The 21,244-nt window shown below is 37.9% G+C and overlaps 1 protein-coding gene and 1 non-coding gene across 2 annotated transcripts in view; both read left to right on the top strand.

The window, feature by feature from the left end:
* Positions 1-21,244, top strand: part of SLC9A2 (solute carrier family 9 member A2) — a 167,147-nt gene that overhangs the window by 114,655 nt on the left and 31,248 nt on the right. The window contains exons 6-7 of the mRNA XM_007959546.1: positions 14,438-14,527; positions 15,067-15,137. Of these exons, the coding sequence (XP_007957737.1) occupies positions 14,438-14,527; positions 15,067-15,137 (161 nt within the window). The remainder of the gene's footprint in view (positions 1-14,437; positions 14,528-15,066; positions 15,138-21,244) is intronic.
* LOC122152162 lies at positions 20,991-21,097 on the top strand. The gene has a single exon (XR_006164424.1). It is a non-coding gene; the product is annotated as a U6 spliceosomal RNA (small nuclear RNA).

Here is a 21,244-nt window from a genome sequence, read left to right on the forward strand (position 1 = left end):
ATTATATATATATAAAGGATATATGTATCCTTCATCCTACCAATATCTTAGATCTGGTTATCTCTAAGAGTAAAGAGGGGAGGAGGAGGAGGGTAAAGGTAAAGAAGAGAGATGAAGGTGGGTAAAGTTTCTGATGGGAAAGGGGAAAGAACTGAGGTAAGAAAAAGAATAATTATGGGTTGGTTGGAATCCTAGAGAAGGATACCTTGGGATATTCTTTCCTGACCTAACATGACTACTTTCCATTATCTTTACTATCAACCCCATTGTAATGCTGGTACCTTTTAGTGAATGATTCCTTGTGCCAGGCACTCTCTCAAGTGCTTTCTCATAGGTATTATCTCCTTTTATGCTCACAAACAACCTTTGGGATAGAAACCAGTGTTCCAGCTATGAGGGAAAACAGATTGATCCAAAGAAGTACATTTTGTAAGTGACTGATGCTGAAGTTGAGTCCAGTTCTGGCTGACTCCATACACCAAGCTCTTATTTATTACATGGACTTCACGTAAGACATTTTTTATGGTTAGTAGTTTCAATTATACATATGCCTGCTGGTTTTGATTCGGATATCCCACATCAGGGAGATACACTGAGCCTTTTGGATATAGAGGAGAGGCAAATTTTCCTGTCTTTATTCTTTTTTTCGGGGCTTTATAGGATCCATGTAACTAGTTATCCAATTTGTTACTTTCATTCCTTGCCTGTGGCAAAATTGTGAAGTGAATCAACTTTAGCTGGACCATTTTAATCTTCTACTGAACCTCCTAGGACAGAATGCTTGGGAGGGAAGTTCAGGTAAGGGTGTGAATGATTGCACTCTGTCTTTCTAGACCTGCCATTCCTATCCTTACCGTCCAGTATGAGTTCTGCCAAGACTTATTCAATGCTTCTGAAGTCCTCTCTCTCCCTCTCAGAACTTAAGGTGTCATTCATTTTGGAGGAATATTCAACAAGACTAGATGTGAGAAGTGAGCATAAGCAGAATCAAGGATTGCTCCAAGGATACCTTGCACCTCCTGTGTGTGCAGAGAGTCAGGGAGATCTTAGGAGGTGAAGTGCAGAGGCTGGAAGTCAGCTAATTAGAGATGTTCTGTTTGTTCTCAGTGAAGTAGGATCCTGGTCTTCTCTAAGAGTAAAGAAGGGAGGAGGAGGAAGGTAAAGGTGAAGAAGAGAGATGAAGGTAGGTGAAGTTTCTGATGGGGAAGGGTTAAAGAACTGAGGCAAGTAAAATAATAATTTATTACTGTAAATATATTAACTGTCCAGTGGTGGAGACATTTGGGTTCAATATTTGGTGTTTGTAAACATACCCCAATGGGCAGACATCTCACTGATTAAGTCAAAAGGTAGCCTGGCCAAACTCACTTTAGGAAGAGAAATTGCTGTAGTTCCACACCTGCTAATATCTTCACTTCTCTCTGCTCCTGAGAGCTCTGGTGGTACAGTGCCTAAGGCATTTGACTGCTAACCAGAAGGCTGACAGTTCAAACCCGTCAGCCACTCCTCAGAAGGAAGATTGGGCAATCTACTTCCATAGTGATAACTGACTCGGAAACCCAAGGAGAGGTCACTGTGAGGTGGATCCAACTCAATGGCAGCAAGTTTTTTTGTTTGTTTGTTTTCTCTCTGCTCCACCCTTTTGTGGGCACTGATTGGAGACTGATGTTTTGGTATTGCTTGATTCTTTGACCCCAAACTCTCCCTCTTCTTCACATTCTTTTACTCACCACTAGCTCTTAAGAGACTGTGAACACAGGCATGTGTGCATGCACATGCACACACATGGGCACACATATGTGCACACACATATATCCCGTTCAGAAAGAATATTTCTTTCCTGCATACACAAATAATTAAGGAACTCAGTGAAAGACGCTTGGAGGGAGATATATATATGGGTTATAAGTATAAAAATAACAAACACATTGCTATCGGGTCAGATCCGACTCATAGAGACCCCTCCTTGGGTTTCCTAAGCGGTTTCTCTATGGAAATAGATTTCCCAACCTTCCTTCCAAGGAGTGGCTAATTATGAATCTATGCAAGAGCTATGTATTCTTCAAATGACAATTATTATTTTGATAGGGTTATCATTAAACATTAAAATGGCTTTCCCTCCTTATTTCAGCATTTCTTATATGATGAGCTCTTCCATCCTGATAGTATTGAGTTAGCACTGTCTTCTAAAATGGAATTTCATTTGACATGTGATTATTTGATATCAAGATGTATATTGAATATTTTTTAATATTTCTTGAATTATGTTGAAAATGAGAGAAAGTGGCTTCTTTATGAAATACATTTTTCTATTATCAGAATGTCATGCTTGCAGAATAGTGAAATAGTCTAAAACTCACTGCTGTCGAGTCAGATCTGACTCATAGTGACCCCTCCTTGGGTTTCCAAGGTGGTATCTCTACAGAAGTAGATTGCCCCATCTTCCTTCCGAGGAGTGGCTGGTGGGTTGGAACTGCCAGCCTTCTGGTTAAGAGCCAAATGTCTTAGGCACTATGCTACCAGAGCTACTATTGAAATAGTAAACAATTTAAATTCTTTGGACGGTTAAATTCATTTTCTTTTAAACAAGATTAGTAATGTTATATCAAACATTAGCTGTTTCTCATGTTTTAAATTTACATTGAAATTTGGGGAGAATGGAGTTCAATAGTACAAAGCACAGATTTAAGAGTAAGGCTGTGCTAATAGTCTCAGTTTACTCATCCATAAGATCTAGAGAGTAGTAACTCCTTTCAGGCAGGAAAGGTGAAATACATCTGTAAAACAATACCTGGCATAAAATTTTAACGTTATGATTTGCTGTGTTTTAATATACAACACAGAAGAAGAAAAAAATAAATAAAAACTTCTTCCAGTACATTTTCTTTTCTTTGGAAGGAAAGATGTTTAGAGTACAATCATTATTATTTAATTGATCTCTATAATCACACAGCCAATTTCCAGAATTCTGGTAATCTGTTTAGTAGTTATCAAGAAACACAGAACACAGCAAGGTTGACTGGAATTAAAGAGATCACTATCTATTTTTGCCTCTATTTCAGATTAGTGATGTAATCTACTGTAAGTCATTGGCCAGAATAATGAAGGGTCTGGGATTTTTCATACTTGAAAATTAATAAATTAATCTGGTACTGTTCTTTGGATACTGGCAGAAGACATAAGTCTTTGGTCAGAGACACTGGACAGAGACTCATGGCAAAAGCAGTAGTCAGAGCTTTGTATAGCTTTGCTCCCTCCCCTTACCACTCAAATCCTATGGAAGTGGGCTGCATTATAGGAGGGAAGTACCGAGCTTGAGTATCTATTGCTTTTAGTCTGGAGGGAAACATTACCTCAAGGTTGTTTGTTGCAAACACAACTCTGAGAAATGGCCTAGGTAAAAAGTGGTCAGAATTTTACATTCTTGGCACTCCCTGCAAGAATGTACAAGGATGCTTGGGCCATGAGGGTGGGCTCTTTCAACAATCAAATAACCCTATGGGAATTTAGCCTCTCCACATGCAGTGATAATAAAACAAAACAAAACCGGCTGCTGTCGAGTTGATTCTGACTCATGGACACTCCATGAGTAGAATTGTACTCCACAGGTTTTTCAGTGATTGTGACCTTTTGGATATCAATCACCAGGCTTTTCTTCTGAGGCATCTCTGAGTGGATTCAAACCGCCAACCTTTCCAGTAGAAGCCAAGCGCTTAACCATTTGTAATGTCAGGGATTCCAATGCCTACTGTCTTATAGGCATAGTGAAGGTGTTCAAATGATTTAATTTGCCAAATAAATGGTCATATGCTGTAAATACTGCCTAATTATAATACGAGGAGTTCTGGTGGTATAGTGCCTAAGACACTTGACTGCTAACCAGAAGGTTGGTGGTTCACACCCACCAGCTACTCTGTTGATTATGAGTCATAGCAACTACCCTTAAGAATTTCCAAGACTATAATTCTTTACAGAAGCAAATTGCTTCATCTTTCTTCCACAGAGTGGCTGGTGGGTTCGAATCACCAACCTCTTGGTTAGCAGCCCAATACTTTAACTACTATGATGCCAGGGCTCTGACTGAGAAACTAGGTGACCTTTAATTAGTGGAGAATACTGGGAGAATATTGAGTTTGGTGGGTAGGAAGCCCAGTGTTTGATTTGGGGCATGTACATTTTTGGAGACCTATTCGACATCTAAGGAGTTCTGGTGGTGTGGTGATTAAAGCATTCAGCTGCTAACAAGAAGGTTAGCAGTTTGAATCCACCAGCCACTCTGTGGGAGAAAGATGAGGCAGTTTGCTTCCATAAAGATTTATAGCCTCAGCAGTTCTACTCTGTCCTATGGAGTTACTGTTAGTCAGAATCACGTTGATGGCAGTGAGTTTGGTTTTTGGTTTTGTTTACTAGACATTCATGTGGAGATATTGAATAGGCAATTGGATATATGAGTCTGGAATTTATGGGAAATCAGGATGGGAGATATAAATTTGAGATTCATCAGTATATGTTGTTGTTATATGCCGTCGAGTCACCCTGATTCATAGTGACCCCACCTGGAGTTGCCGAGGCAGTGTCACTACAGAATAGATTGCTCAACCTTCCTTCTGAGGAGTGGCTGGTGGGTTTGAACCGCTAGCCTTCATCAGTATATAAGTGGTTTTTAAAGCATGAGTGTGGAAGAAGTTACTTAGAGAGTGAATGTAGAAAGAGTATAGAAAAGAAATCCTCTGAGGAATGAAACTTGAAGGCAAGGAAATGGTGGAAACAGCCTAGAAGGCTGAAAAAGACTGAATAGTAAAATAGGAGAACAATCAGGATGAAGGTTATCCAGAAGCCAAGTGAAGAAAGTGTTGCAGGAAGGAAAGGGTACAAGCACCTTCATGGTCAAGTGAGATGGGAATGGAGAACTGACCATTTGATACAGTCAAAGAGTGATCAGTGGCAATCTTCACAACACAGAGCACTTTTGTTCAAATGGTCAGGATGAAACTCCAATTTAATCGGCGTCAAGAGAGGCAGAGGAGAGTTAAAATGGAGATGTTGTTAGCTTCTGTGATGTCAGCCCTAACTCATGTCATACACAACAGATCAGACTGTTGTGATCCACACATTTTTCACTGGCTGATTTTTCACACATAGATTGCCAGGTCTTTCTTCCTAGTCTGACTTAGTCTGGAAACTCCACTGAAACCTGCTCAGCATCAAAGTGATAGGAAAGCCTCCAGTGACAAATGGGTGGTGTCTACACTTGAGGCTTCTTGGCTGGGAATCAAATCCTGATCTCCTACATGGAAGGAGAGAATTGCTGAACCATCAATGGCCCCCAATTGAAGATAAAGATATAAAAACCCTGTTAAGGTTTGGCATAGAAAAAGGGTAGTAGCTATAGGGGAAACTGTGCCAAGGAGGGCTGTTGTTTCTTCCTTTCAAAAACAAGAGCCATAGCCGCATGTTGAAGAGGGAAGCATTGATGACACAGTAGAAAGACATGTTTTATGGAAGGAGGCAGACACATAACAAATAATTACTGTGTAGTATGATTACTGCTAAATTAAATATAAACACAGGCCATGGGACTGCAGAGCAAGGACCATGAGCATCTACTGAATACTTTTAGGGTTCATGTTCCATGTATTTTATTCTTAAATAAATGCAATTGGAGTTAGAATCTCTGTAATCAAGTGGGAAATGTGAAAAACCTCCTCATATAGGATAGAGCAGCAATGATAACTATATTTTTGTAATAAGTGAAATAGTTTCCTCAAGTTCTTCTGGAAATTGCTTGGTTAATCAGTGAAGTTCTTCCTTCTTTTTTGTTGTTGTGGTTTGTCTTGTCTTTGCAAAATTTAATTACAAAACACTAAAACAAAGAAATAATTTTTTCACCAAAAAAAAATGCTCATTTTAATTATACAATAGTTGTTTCTTCCTGACAGTAATGGACATAGAGGCTTTCAGGATGGGCAGAAGATAAAGGCGGGACACTGTAGAAAACAAACTTCACCTGGCTGTCATTCTCCTGTGTGTCTCCTGTTAAGTGATCCTCTTTAGACAGGCTTCTCTCTGAGGTGTAGTGTTTATTGTGCCAAAGCAGAATGGATGGGTTAAAACTTAACTCATGTTTTGCAAATATGATTTCCAGTGCTTTCACTGAAAACTTAGATTGAAATCTGAGAGGTTTATTTTTTTAACCTACATGGATGGTCACAAGCTGTTTTGCTAACCCTTATCAGGTGTTCCTCAGGCAATTTAAATTTGAAAAATCCAGGGTAGCAAAAATAAGGTGCCTTCTCAAACGGTTATTTCTCTCTCTCAATCTCAATCTCTCTCCAAACTAAAGACCCACACTCCTAAAATTTTCCATTCAGATTTTGGAACTTAATGTGAGATACACGAATGCCATATAACCTACCCTAGAAATAGATGGATTGAAGAAGGAAGGAAGGAAAGGAAGAAAAGAGAGGGAAGAAGTAAGGCAGAATCTATCAAATAATTCCTAATGAGCAAGACATGGAAACTATAAATAACTCAAAGAAAAAGACATGAATATTAAAAAGAACCTTTTAAAAATACACAATTTAGAAAGTTGAGTGTCAATAAGCCATTGTGTATAAACACTGAATTTCATTAGTTAGAAATTTGTTGTTGTAGTTATGTGCTGTTGAGTAGGACCCGACTCATAGCGACCCTCCTTGGGTTTCCGAGGCAGTATCACTACGGAAGTAGATTGCCGAACCTTCCTTACGAGGAGTGGCTGGTGGGTTTGAACCACCATCCTTCTGGTTAGCAGTCAAGTGCCTTAGGCACTCTGCTACCAGAGCTCTAGTATATTTTTTGATATTTGAAGCAAGTTAGGTGCTCAACCCTACTTGCTTCCTGTAGTTGACCTGCTGAGTTTTATTTGTGGTGTTGCATTCATTTCTGGATTATTCATGTAGTGGAAGGAATCAAATGGACATTGTCAGGGCAGGTCCTGTGCCTTCCATTGTTTTTCATGTTCTGGTAGCATAGTGGCTAAAGCACTTGACTGCTAACCAGAAGGCTGGCAGTTCAAACCCACCAGCCACTCCTCGGAAGGAAGGTTGGGCAATCCTACTTCCGTAGTGATACTGCCTCGGAAACCCAAGGAGGGGTCACTATGAGTCGAGGCCGACTCGACGGCACATAACAACAACAACATATTAACAAATACTTGGCATTTACTAATTATTTGCTAAATAAATATTGATAAAATAAAAAGCACATGCAACAAGTTAGTGTCTTTAGCCCACATTATATAGTTTTAGAAATTGAGCTGATTTTGTTGATTTTGCCTTAAGTTATTATGAAACCAGTTACTTCATGGAATCTGGAGCTCATTGAAGTCACCCATCTCTGCAACCAGCCTGTTTACACCTGTTTTCATTTACATAAGTTAATAATTACAGAATATGTGTTGTTTGGAAAACTGCTATTACTTCCCATGTTATTTCAAAGTGGTAGACTGGAATAAAAACAGAACACAAGGTGTGTCTTATACCACACTTGGTCATAATCAGTTCACACTTCAGAAAGCTAAAATTGAAAACTTGAAAGCTGAAAAATACCCATAGCTAAATCAATGGAACAAAATCAGTGACCTCATTTAAGAAGTGTGTGTATGTGTGTGTGCATGCCACACACACACACAATCACAGTCACTTTACATTCTCAAAAAAGCATTCTTAAATACTTAAAGACATGGAAGAGGTGAAATAGAAATCAAATGCATGGCAGGGAACATATTGTCACCCACACTTCCCCTGAAAAAAATAAAGAAAATCCTTATTATTTATGTATGTTTCATGTTAGGTGGTGGTAACCATCTCCCAACCAGGAAGAGACAGACTTTGGTGGCATCTTCCTTGGCCCCACCCCCTCAGAAATACCCTCTCCTCAACCCAGCCTATTTAAGTGCTAATGTCACATAATTTAAAATCTACTAGCTTATAGTTTATTTTGATATCTGCAAGTTCCCCCTTCATTGTTTTTTTTCTAAACTTTTCCAGTTACATTTATTCTTCTAGATTAATTTAGAGACAACTCTCAAATTGTGTTCAGAATCCTAAGGAATATGCTATTGGAATTACTAAATGCACATGTTAGTTGAAAGAAAATTGTCATCATAATATAGTTATTCCTCCATTCTAAGAACTATATGTGTCTTTTGCTTAATTCAAATCTTTTTAATTTCCTCTAGGTAAGTTTTATAGTTCTGTTTGTAAAGGGCTTGTGCATTTATTGGTAGACTTATTACTGTTGTTGTTAGGTGCTATTGGTTTTGGTCCAACTCATAATGACCTTGTGTATAACAAAACACAGCCTGGTCTTGCATCATCCTCATAATCATTGCAATGTTTGAGTCCATTGTTGCAGCCACGGTGTCAATCCATCTTGGTGAGGGTCTTCCTCTTTTTTTGCTGACCCTGTACTTTAGGGTTATTGCCAGGTGTATATATATAGTTTTCCTTGTTATTAGGTAGGTGTTTGTATTTATTACACCTTCTTAATAGTAAATGGGAGCTCTAGTAGTGTAGTGCCTAATTCACTTGACTGCTAACCAGAGGCTGGTGGTTCAAACCCACCAGACACTCCTCAGAAGGAAAGTTGGGCAATCTACTTCCATAGTGATACTGCCTCGAAACCCAAGGAAGGGTCTCTATGAGTCGGATCCTATTCAACGGCATATAACAACAACAACAAAATAGTAAATGGGATAGATTTGCATATATTTATTTATTTATTTTCTGTCTACTCATTTTACAAGTGAGTTGTTATTTTTAAACTAAAAAGGATTATATTCTTGGGACAAAAATAATACATCATCCACCAGCAGCAAAATTTTTATCACTTCATTTTCAGTATTTATACCTCTATCTCAATGACAGTGAGTTTGGTTTGGTTTGGTTTATCTCTTCTTTGTCTATTCTTATTGAATTGTCTACACCACTCACTTGTCAGTCTGTCATATGGTGGTGTTTACATGTTGGTATGATTCTGGAAGCTATTCCACAAGTGTTTCAAACACCAGCAGGGTCACCCATGGACAGGTTTCAGCAGAGCTTCTAGATAAAGACATACTGGAAGAAGGGCATGGTGGTGTACTTTGGAAAAAAATAAAAATGGCCACTTGAAACCTTATGAATAGCAGTAGAATATTTTCTGAAATAATACCAGAAGCCAAAGAGCCCCTCAGGTTAGAAGGCACTCAAAATATGACTGGGGGAGAGCTGCTTCCTCACAGTAGAATTGACCTTAAATAAAGGATGGAATAAAGCTTTGGGGACCTTCAGTTCCTCATGTTGTTATTGTTGTTAGGTGCCATAGAGTTGGTTCCAACATGTTCCGAATGAAACACTGCCCAGTCCTGTGCCATTCTCACAATTATTGTTATACTTGAGGCCATAATTGTAGCCACTGTGTCAATCCATCTCATTGAAGGTCTTCCCCATTTTAGCTGACCCTCTACTTTACCCATAGTGATACCTTTCTTCAGGGACTGGTCCCTTCTGACAACATGCCCAAAATAAATGAGATGAAGTGTTGCCATTTTTGCATCTAAAGAACATTCTGGCTGTATTTCCTCCAAGGCAGATTAGTTCATTCATTTAAAAGTTCATGGTACATTCAATATTCTTTGCCAACACCACAATTCAAATGCATCAGTTCTTCTTTGGTCTTCCTTTTTCATTGTTCAGCTCTCACATGCATTTGAGTCTATTGAAAATACGATAGCTTGGGTCAGGGGCACCTTAGTCTTCAAAATGACATCTTTGCTCTTTAACATCTTAAAGAAGTTTTTTGCAGCAGATTTGCCCAATGCAATACTTCATTTGATATCTTGACTGCTGCTTCCATAGGTGTTGATTTTGGATCCAAGTAAAATGAAATCCTTTACAACTTCATTTTTTTCTCCATTTATCATGATGTTACTTACTGGTTCACTTGTGGGGACTTTTGTTTTCTTTATGTTGAAATACATTTCAAGTTTTTAATTTTCATCAGTAAATGCTGTAAGTCCTCAGCAAGCAAGGTTATGTCTTCTGTGTATTACAGGTTGTTAAAGAGGCTTCCTCCAGTCCTACTGCCACATTCTTCTTCATATAGTCCAACTTCCTATATTATTTTCTCAGAACACAGATTGAATATGTATGGTGAAAGGATACAACCCTGACACAAACATTTCCTGATTTTAAGTCACCTATTAATCTCTTGTTCTGTTGGAATAACTTCCTCTTGGTCTATGTAAAGGTTCTTTATTAACACAATTAAGTGTCCTGGAATTCTAATTCTTTGCAATATTATCCATATGTTATGATTCACACTGTTGAATGCTTTTGCATAGTCATTTAAACACAGGTAAACGTGTTTCTGGTTTTCTTTGCTTTCAGCCAGGATCCATCTGACATCAGCAATGATATCCCTCATTACACATCCTCTTCTGAATCCACTCTGAATTTCTGGAAATCCCCAGTTAATATACTGCTGCAACTATTTTAAAATTATGTTCAGCAAAATTTTACTTGTGTGTGGTATTAATTATATGATAAAATAACTTCCACATTTTGTTGGATCACCTTTCTTTGGAATGGGTGAAGATATGGATCTCTTCCAGTAGGTTGGCCATATAGTGGTCTTTCAAATTTCTTGGCATGAAAAATTGAGTACCTCCAGCACTTTATCTGTTTGTTTAAACACCTCATTGAGTACTCCATCAATTCCTGGAGCCTAGTTTTTCACCAATTTCATCAGTGCAGCTTGGACTTCTTCCTTCAATACCATCGATTCTTGATTATATGCTACCTCTTGAAATGGCTGAACACTGACCAATTCTTTTTGGTACAGTGACTCTATATATACCTTTCATCTTCTTGTGATGCTTCCTGCTGATGTGGCATGACTCCCAATAAGAAAAAACAGCTGCAAATATCCATTAATAATTAGAACATAGAATGTACAAAGTATGAATCTAGGAAAATTGGAAATTATTAAAAAATGAAATGGAATATATAAAGATCAATATCCTAGGCATTAGTGAGGTGAAGTGGACTGGTATTGGTCATTTTGGATCATTCAGTCATATGGTCTACTATGCCAGGAATGACAAATTGAAAAGGAATGTCTTCATATTGATAGTCAAAAAGAATATTTCAAGATCTTTCTTGAAGTACAGTGCTGTCAGTGATAGGATAATATCCATATGCCTACAAGGGAGACCGATGAATATGACTATTATTCACATTTATGCACCAACCACTAAAGCCAAACTAAAAGAAACTGAAGAGTTTTACCATCTTTTGTAGTCTGAAATTGATCAAAATGCAATCAAGATGCACTGGTAATTACTGATAATTAGAATGCAAAAGTAGGAAACAAAGAAGAAGCATCAGTAGTTGGGAAATATGGCCTTGGTGATTGAAAGGACAGATAATCTGATAGAACTTTGCACAACCAATAACTTATTCATTGCAAATACCTGTTTTCAACAACATAAATAGTGACTATAGACATGGACCTTACCAGATGGAATGTACAGGAATCAGATCAACTACATCTGTGAAAAGAGGCAATGGAAAAGCTGAACATCTTCAGTCAAAACAAGGCCAGGAACTGACAGTGGACTAGACATTAATTGCTGATATGCAAGTTCAACTTGAACCTGAAGAAAATTAAAGAAGTCCATGAGAGCCAAAATACAGCCATGATTATATCCCACTTGAATTTACAAATCATCTGAAGAATAGACTTGATCCATTGAACACCAGTGAGCAAAGATCAGGCAAGTTGTGGGATGACATCAAGAATATCATAACTGAAAAAAGCAAACAGTAGTTAAAAAAAATAAAAATGAAAGGAAGAAAAGACCAAAATGGATGTCAGAAGAGACTCTGAAACTTGCTCTTGAATGTAGAGTAGCTAAAGCAATTGGAAGAAATGCTGAAATAAAAGAGCTGGACAGAAGATTTAAATGGTGGCTTGAGAAGACAAAGTAAAGTATTATGATGATCTATGTAAAGACCTGGAGTTAGAAAATGAAAAGGGAAGAAGACATTCAGCATTTCTCAAGCTGAAGGAACTGAAGAAAAATTTCAAGTCTTGAATTGTAATATTGAAGGATTCTATGGGCAAAATATTGAATGATACAGGAAGCATCAAAATAAGATGGAAGGAATACAGAGTCATTGTACCAAAATAGAATTGGTTACCATTCAACCATTTCAGGAGGTAGCATATGATCAAGAACTGATGATATTGAAGAGAAATGTCCAAGCTGCACTGAAGGCACTGATGAAAAATATAGTTCCAGGAATTGACAGCCCACAAATTGGTATGTTTCAACAAACAGATGCAACACTGGAAGTGCTCATCTGTCTGTGCCAAGAGATTTGGAAGACAGTTACTAAGTCAACTCATGGGAAAACCAAACCTACTGCTCCTGTAGAGTGGCTGGTGACCTTTGGGGTAGCAGTCTACAGTGACACCAGAACAGTGACACCAGAGTTCCTGAGTGACTGGAAGAGATCCATATATGTGCCCATTCCCCCAAAAAAGTGACCCAACAGAATGCATAAATTATTGAACCATAACATTAATATCACATGAAAGTAAAAGTTTGCCAAAAATAATTAAAAATTGGTTGCAGAAATACATAGAGAGGGAACTGCTAGAAATTCAAGTCAGATTCAGAAGAGGATGTGGAACAAAGGATGTTATTGATGAGGTCAAATGGCTCTTGGCTGAAAGCAGAGAATACCAGAGCGATGTTTACCCATGTTTTATTGACAATGCAAATACATTTGACTATTCAGATCATTAAAAATTATGGATATAACTGCAAAGAATGAGAATTCCAGAACACATTGTGCTCATGAGAAACCTGTACATAGTCCAGGAGGTGGTCATTTGAACAAAACAGCAGAATACTGCATGGTTTAATATCAAGAAAGGTGTGTGTCGGGGTTGTATCCTTTCATCATAGCTATTAAATCTGTATGCTAAGCAAATAATCTGAGACTCTGGACTATATGAAAAAGAACACAGCATCAGAATTGGAGGAAGACACATTAACAACCTGTAATATTCAGATGACATAACTTTGCTCGCTGAAAGTGAAGAGCACTTGAAGCACTTACTGATGTAGAGCTATAACTCCAGCCTTCAGTGTGGATTACACCTCAACATAAAGAATACAAAAATTCCTCACAACTGGGCCAATAAGCAACATCTTGATAAAGAGAAAAGATTGAAGTTGTCAAGGATTTCATTTTACTTGGATCCATAATCAATGCCCATGGAAGCAGCAGTTGAGAAATCAAATGAAGTATTTCATAGGGCAAATCTGCTGCAAAAGATCTCTTTAAAGTGTTAAAGAATAACGATGTCACTTTGAAGACTAAGGTGCTCCTGACCCAAGCCATGGTGTTTTCAACAGCCTCATATGCATGTGAGAGCTGGGCAAGGAAAAAGGAAGATGCATTTGAATACAGTGTTGGTGAAGTATACTGAATGTACCATACACTGCTAGAAGAACAAACAAATCTGTCTTGCATGAAGTACACAGGCAGAATGCTCCTTAGTGAGGGTGCCCAGACTTTTCCTCTTGTACTTTGGTCATTTTGTCAGTAGGGACCAATACTTGTTGAAGGATATCATGCTTAGTAAAGTAGAGGGTCAGTGAGAATGAGAAATAGTCTCAACAAAGTGGACTGAAACAGTGCTGCAACAGTGGGCTCAAGCATAGCTCAAGTTCACCCCCAAACCCGTTCAGACCCACTCCATGCTGTTTCTCACTACTGATCCTTTACTGTGTTGTGATGTCTGCTGAGATAGTTTCCTGCATTCTTTAAGACTCATCTCCAGTGTTCCCTTTTCATGAAGCCTTCTTTGGCCTACTCCCTCTGAATCTTTCTCATTCCTCATTTACTAGTTTAAGTGCCTTTGGATGTGTCCATGTCTTTATAAAATTACAAGCTCCTAAAGATAATATCCTTAACTATTCATCTTTGTGTCTCAAATGCTAAAGTCCTGGACATGTGTGCAGTAGATGCTGAATTTTTTTTTTTTTAAATACATAAATGAATGAATCAGTGAAGGTTTTTTTCTTTTCTTTTTAAATAGTATAATGAGTGGATGATTCTTCTAAACTTGATAACACTTTTTTATTTCTTAGAATTATTTTCAATTTCTTCCAGTTTGTTCATTGTTTTGTTTCTGATAGCAGATACTGGGACATAGTCTTCTGGAAATCTGCCAGCTACTGAAGAGGAAGAAAAACTTAACAAAATCACATTTTAAATTTTGGAAGCAGAATTATCTTTGATAGTTGGCAAATAGTAGGAGAAGAAATGTGATTCTTGATTAATTAATTTTTTTTTTTTTTATTTTATGGAACAATGCACCTATTTTTTCTACACAGGGAATAACTATCCGACCACTCGTGGAGTTTCTTGATGTTAAGAGGTCAAATAAGAAACAGCAAGCTGTCAGTGAAGAAATTCACTGCCGGGTAGGTTTTAACTTAGTGTAACTATTTAAATGATAAACGAAAAGAAAAGAAAAAATTGATTCAGTTGAACAACTAGATACCAAGTTGCTCACTTCCTGAAGAACAGGGAAATGGCAGAAGATAAGAGGGAGGGAGGAGGGGGGCATATGGAGGAGTGCGGAATGAACATAGTAGCACCGTAGCTGCTGTGAATTAGCCTGCAAAACTCCAACATAAATAGAAAGATGAAGAGTCTTCTCTTGTTACTTCCTTTAACTTGAAAATTTTTCTACTGGAAAAGTATTGTCTCAGTTCATATCTTCCATAATTATGAATTTTCTCATAATGATAAGCAAAATAGTCCAAGAATTGCCTAATAATGAAATGACAAACATCTCATCCATCTAAAGATGAATTGTTGTTTTATTACTTTCATTAAAAAACAAACATAAAAAAAAAAAAACTATCAGGAGCTTTTGGAGTTTAGGCATGATATAAATAGAGTGAAAATTAATGAATTCAGGCAAAAATTAACCTTTTAGCCTGTTTTTCTTTTTTAGTTTTTTGATCATGTGAAGACTGGGATTGAAGATGTGTGTGGACATTGGGGTCACAACTTTTGGAGAGACAAGTAAGAAGCCTTATGCAATTGTATCATAAAGAAATTGTAGATCATTCTTGAAGCAAGACATAATAGCTTGTATTATTCTTTAGAGTTGCAAATCCTTCATATGTTGTCCTATACTGTATCCTTGAAGATAAAGTTCAGCAGTAATTGGAGAACTGCAATGATTGTAGCTAAAACAAGATAGAAAGCTATTTTTCTTTAAGGAAAAAAGCCAGAGGTAGGCAAAAGATTTAGCTCTGCTTCACAGAGACTTCAGGGCATCAGGGCCCTTCTGTCTAATTGATCCACTAAGAGTGCCTTCCATTTCCAAGGTTGCTACTTGGAAAAAAATGGCTGTTCCCACATTAGCCATCAGGCCCACATTCTAGGCTGCAATGAAGGAAGAAAGATAACAAAGAGACAAAGGATATGTACCCATGGCTTTTTAACCTATTTGATCAGAAGCTGCCACAGAAGTCTTCTTCTTAAGTTGTATTGGCCAGACCTCAGTTGCGTGGCTACTGTTCACTGCGAGGGAGGCTAAGGAATGTGTTCAGTCAAAAACTGGAAATGACAGTAGTCAGTCCCTGTCCCACATGGTGAGGGGCTTTATCAAATGGGAGATTCAAAGCACCTGAGGATTAAAGAAAGCAATGGAAAGGCTACACATATTTGAAAGGTTATGTATATTTATATAAATACATATATTTAATTTGTCTTTCTGTGAAAGGCTATGTGGTGGATAAATAAAATTCTCTTTAAACAAACTTATAGTTGAAGTGGAAAAGATAGACTAGCCAGGCAGAATTAGATGTATTCTTCAACAGAAACTAAAAACAGTGTTATGGGATTGAGAAATAGGGATGAGTTCTGGCAGCAGAGTTAGCAGCAATGTGGTGCTGGAGCCAGCCCACCTATACTGGCCAGTGAGAGCTGATGGGCACATCTCTTCCTTACTCCAAGTTCAGTGACATCACATCTATGTTGAAAACTTAAATGAGTTGTGGTGGGAACATTTATACCATAGAAATTGACAAATGGTACAAATCAGGGCCTTTTTTTCCCCCCATAGAACAATTTTCTAAAACTATTTAGCACACCATTGGCTAGGAAAGACTTTTTGAAGGAGGTGGTATTTAAGACAGTCCTTGAAGGCATAAGGAAACACTCTAAGCTGTATTTGGTAGATACCTTCTGTGGGGATTTTACTTAACAGATTTTGTTTTCCCCATAGCTAATTGGTTTTTAGTGGTAATTTACATGAGGTTGACCAACCTACCAATGTATACAACTTAGAAAGGAATGTTTAAGTACTTATTGTTCTCTCACATGTTTTGACATGATACTGGCCAATGCAAGAAGGTTAAGCCATAGTGTCTGGCCTCTAAAATGTTGCAATATAACAAAGGTGGCAACCATGCACACAGAAAACAGGTGTGTATGTGTATGAATACTATCATTAAGTAATAAAATGAGCTACAAAGACTTTAGATAGTAGAACAATCTTTACAAGCTTAGGCATACTATGTAATAAATTAGAAAGGCCCCCATGGACTTCGTTTTATTTCATAAATAAAGAAAAAACATTTTATTTGCATGGGGAGAGTCCCAGTTAGGCACAGGATGGCACAAAGTAATAAAATCTCCATCTGAAAATAAGATTTAAAAAAAAAGTCACCATTTACCATGGGCAGTATTCATATGCCTTAGACAGGAAGTAGGGTTCTCTGAGAACACTGAACATCTGCTTTGCTCTCTCATACTCTGCTTTATATTCCTGGGACCTTCCGAACATAGAGGCACCCTTGTTTGTGCTAGGCTAGTTAAACAGACTTTCCATTCTCCAATTTTTTCATAGCTATGTCTTTTTTTCCAATTACCTTCTCCTTTTCCACTTAATTTACCTTTCTCTACCATCCTATTAGTACATCGATGAACTGATAAATGAGAGGGCTAACCCAGAGGATTTGTTCCTTTTCAAAAATGAAGTCTTGACTAAAGATTTCTACCACTCCTGTGCCTCCCAAATAGGGAAGGAAAAAATATATATGTGTGTGTGTGTGAGTGTGTGAGAGAGAGAGAGAGAGATTAGGCATAGGAATCGGGTCATCAGGCCTTGGATAGGGTTAGAATAGGAGAGGTGGACACTACGATCATGTCAATTTCTTCTGGAACTCTGAGGCAAGAGTATGCCATGGGAAGTCTGTCTGTGTCCCATCTTTTAGGCAAGGGACATTCTGGCTCTGGAGTGCAAGAGTCTATTCCAGACAAATATTTAAAAGCCTTCCATATGTATTAAAGATGGCAGAGGCAAGTTTGATTCATATACAAAAGGTAATATTGTTACATATCCAACATTTTCCACTTTAGTAAGCATGTTGTTGTTGTTGTTTGCCGTCGAGTCGGCCCCGACTCTTAGCCACCCCTCCTTGGGTTTCCGAGGCAGTATCACTACGGAAGTAGGATTGCCCAACCTTCCTTCTGAGGAGTGGCTGGTGGGTTTGAACCGCCAGCCTTCTGGTGAGCAGTCAAGTGCCTTAGGCACTATGCTACCAGAGCTCCTTTAGTAAGCATACTTCATTTAATAATTTCATATGCCTTGCTGTATTTCCATGCAGAATTTTTTTTCTAGGTACATTTCTTTGGAAAGAAATGTGATGCAAAAATATGCAGAAATTTTCAAAAAAGTCATTAATGTCACACACAAGTAGAATTTTGCTGAAAATAATTAAAAAATGGTTGCAGCAGTATATCAACAGGGAACTGCCATAAATTCAAATTGGATTCAGAAGATGATGTGCAACAAGGGATATCACTGCTGATGTCAGATAGATCTTGGCTGAAAACAAAGAATACCAGAAAGATGTTTACCTCTGTTTTCCTGACTATGCAAAGGCACTCAGCTGTGTGGATCATAACAAATTATGGATAACATTGTGAAGAATGGGAAATCCAGAACATTGTGAAGAATGGGAATTCCAGAACACCTAATTGTTCCTGTGTACATGAGGAATCTGTACATAGACCAAGAGGCTATCTTTTGAATAGAACAAGGGAATACTGAATGTGTTAAAATCAGGAAGGTGTTTGTCAGGGTTGTATACTCACCATACTTATTCAGTTTGCTGAACAAATTATTCAAGAAGCTGGACTATATGAAGAAGAATATGGCATCAGGATTGGAGGAAGACTTACTAACAACCTGTGATATGCAGATGACATAACCTTCCTTGCTGAAGGTGAAGATGACTTGAAGCACTTACTGATGAAGATCAAAGACTCTAGGCTTCAGTATGGATTACACCTCAACATAAAGAAAATGAAAATCCTCACAAGTGGACCAATAAGCAATATCATAATAAATGGAGAAAAGATTGAAGTTGTCAGGGATTTCATTTTACTTTGATTCAATATCAACACCCATGGAAGCAAGCAGTCTAGAAATCAGATGTCATATTGCACTGGGCAAATTTGCTGTAAAAGCCCTCTTGAAGGTGTTAAAGAGCAAAGATGTCACTTTGAAGGCTAAGATGTGCCTGACCCAAACCACTGTATTTTCAATTGCCTCAGATTCATGTTAAAGCTGGACAATGAATAAGAAAGACCTCAAAAGAATTGATTAATTTGAATTGTGGTGTTGGTGAAGAATACTGAAAATAGCATGGACTGCCAGATGAATGAACAAATCTGTCTTGGAAGAAATACAGCTGGAATGCTCCTTAGAAGTGAGAATGGCCAGACTTTGTCTCACAGAGTTAGGTCATGTTGTCAGAAGGGAGCAGTTGCTGGAGAAGGATATCATTCTTGGTAAAGTAGCAGTCAGTGAAAAAAGGGAAAACCCTTAATGAGATGGATTGATACAATGGCTGCAATGATGGACTCTAACATAGCAAATATTGTGAGGTTACTGCAGGACCGGGCAGTGTTTTGTTCTTTTGTACATAGGCTATGTGTCAAAACCAACTCTACAGTACCTAACAACAACAACATCATTTCAAATAATTTTGTGGATTATAAAATTTTGGTGGATTATCAAATACATATCACAGGTCGAAGAGGGAAGTGGGTGTGGAAGGGTTTGCTGCCAATACAGGTCATTTTTTCAATCCATTCTGTTTCCGTGATATATACATAATCTTTGATGTTGCTGAAAGATGAGATTTTTAAAAATGTTATTGTTTCAAGCAAGTTGGGTATCTTTCCTTTTTCTCTAAAACCCTTATGCTAAGTATTTCTAGTGCTCTTTCCAGAGAATTCTGGGGCATTTGATACTTTGAGAATGAAATGAAGGGATAATGCAGAATGGAAGTTTCTCAGACTTAGCAAAAAGAATGTAATTATGGTGAAATAAAATACCTATGCGTAGCTTGGCAGAGAGATGGAAGTTGTGGAAATAAAGCAAAGAAAGAAAATGCACAATCCCAATACTAAATAGATTAGATGCCATTGTTTTAATATTTATTCTTCCTTTTGCTTACCTCTAGTAAAAAGGTGAAATTATAATAAGAAGAAAAGAAGTTTAAATAGATGTTGTGTTTTTAACATATTTTAAAAAAAACTGTCAGGAGTCTTTTTAACACTGTCATCAGGAGTGCTGACTCAGTGGAACTAGAAGAATGCAAAAAATAAACTTAGAAAAGGGTAGGCCCATCTTTCTTTTTAGTTACTATTCAAAACTAAAGCACTTAAAGGGTGGTTCTTTAATTATTTAAAGCTTTATAGCATTTTGAACAAAGAACTGGCACCAAGAATGTGGATTAATATTCCTTCCTTTTACGAATTCCACAAGGGTGTGCCTATAACCCTCCTTGGGCTTATGGTGATCACAGTAATACACATGTATCTTTATTAACAAATATTTATTGGATGTTGTTTCACTTATATATTGGCATATTAATGTTGCATCACAAACCATCCCACAACCCTGTGGCTCTAATCAACAAACATTTTTTTATTAAAGCTCAAGTGTTACAAGGCTGAGAGTCAGCTGATCTGTGCTGGCCTGGTCTACCTCATGCGTCAGTGGATGGACTGGTTTTCAGCTGATACACATTAGCCTTGCCACCTGTGGCTAAGGTGATTGATTACACGCTGCTTCATGTAGTTTTTGTTTTTGTCCTGGGACCTATGAGCCAGTTAAACCATATACTTCTAATGGGGATGGCAGAAGCACAAGAAGCAAGACTCATGCATAAGCCCATTATAAATCTCTGCTTCATCATGTCTCCTAGTATCACAAATGGCCAGAGCAGGTAACATTACTGAACCCAGTGTCATGGAGCAGGCAGGAAAGGCAAGAGACCCAGGCCATGCTGGAAGGACACTACCAAGTAATATTGCAGAGAGAATGGATACAGGGAGGAATTGGAGGTGAATGATCCAATCTACTGCATGTGCTTAACAGTGTGCCAGGTATTGTTCTAGGCTCTAGTGATACAGGAGGAAAAAAAATCTTCCCTATGTAGATCCTAGATTTTAGTATAAAAACCACACTTATTGCCATTGTTTCGATTTGACTCATAGTGACCCCTCCTTGGGTTTCCAAGACAGTATCTCTGCAGAAGTAGATTGCCTAATCTTCCTTCCAAGGAGTGGCTGATGGGTTTGAACCAACAGCCTTCTGGTTAGCAGTCAAATGCCCTAGGTGCACCACCAGAGTTCCTAGATTCTAGTACAGGAGAGAGTAAATAAATGAAATAATTAGGTAAATTTTATAGCATGTGAGAAAATGATAACTCCTATGGAGAAAGATACGAACACTGCTGGTGCAGTGGCCAAGGGATTTGGCTGCTAACCAAAAGGTCAACAGATGAAATGCACCAGCCACTTAATGGGAAAAAGATGAGGCAATTTGTTTCCATAAAAATTTACAGTCTTGTGCTTGCTTCTGCAGCACATATACTAAAATTGGAACAATACAGAGAAGATTAGCATGGACCCTGAGCAAGGATGATATGCAAATTCGTGGAGCGTTCCATATTTTTAGACATCAATTGACAAGTGAGGACAACTACAAACAAAAAGAGGGAAAAGACCGTGTAGTTATAGAACTTCTAATTGGTGAGGAAGTCAACAGAGGTGCAAGACAGAATGGACTGTTCTAAACACGGGGATAAAATTATAAATCATAG

This window comes from Orycteropus afer, unplaced genomic scaffold (assembly GCF_000298275.1).
Source record: "Orycteropus afer afer isolate SDZICR_OR568_19922 unplaced genomic scaffold, OryAfe1.0 scaffold00017, whole genome shotgun sequence".
Taxonomy (NCBI): domain Eukaryota; kingdom Metazoa; phylum Chordata; class Mammalia; order Tubulidentata; family Orycteropodidae; genus Orycteropus; species Orycteropus afer.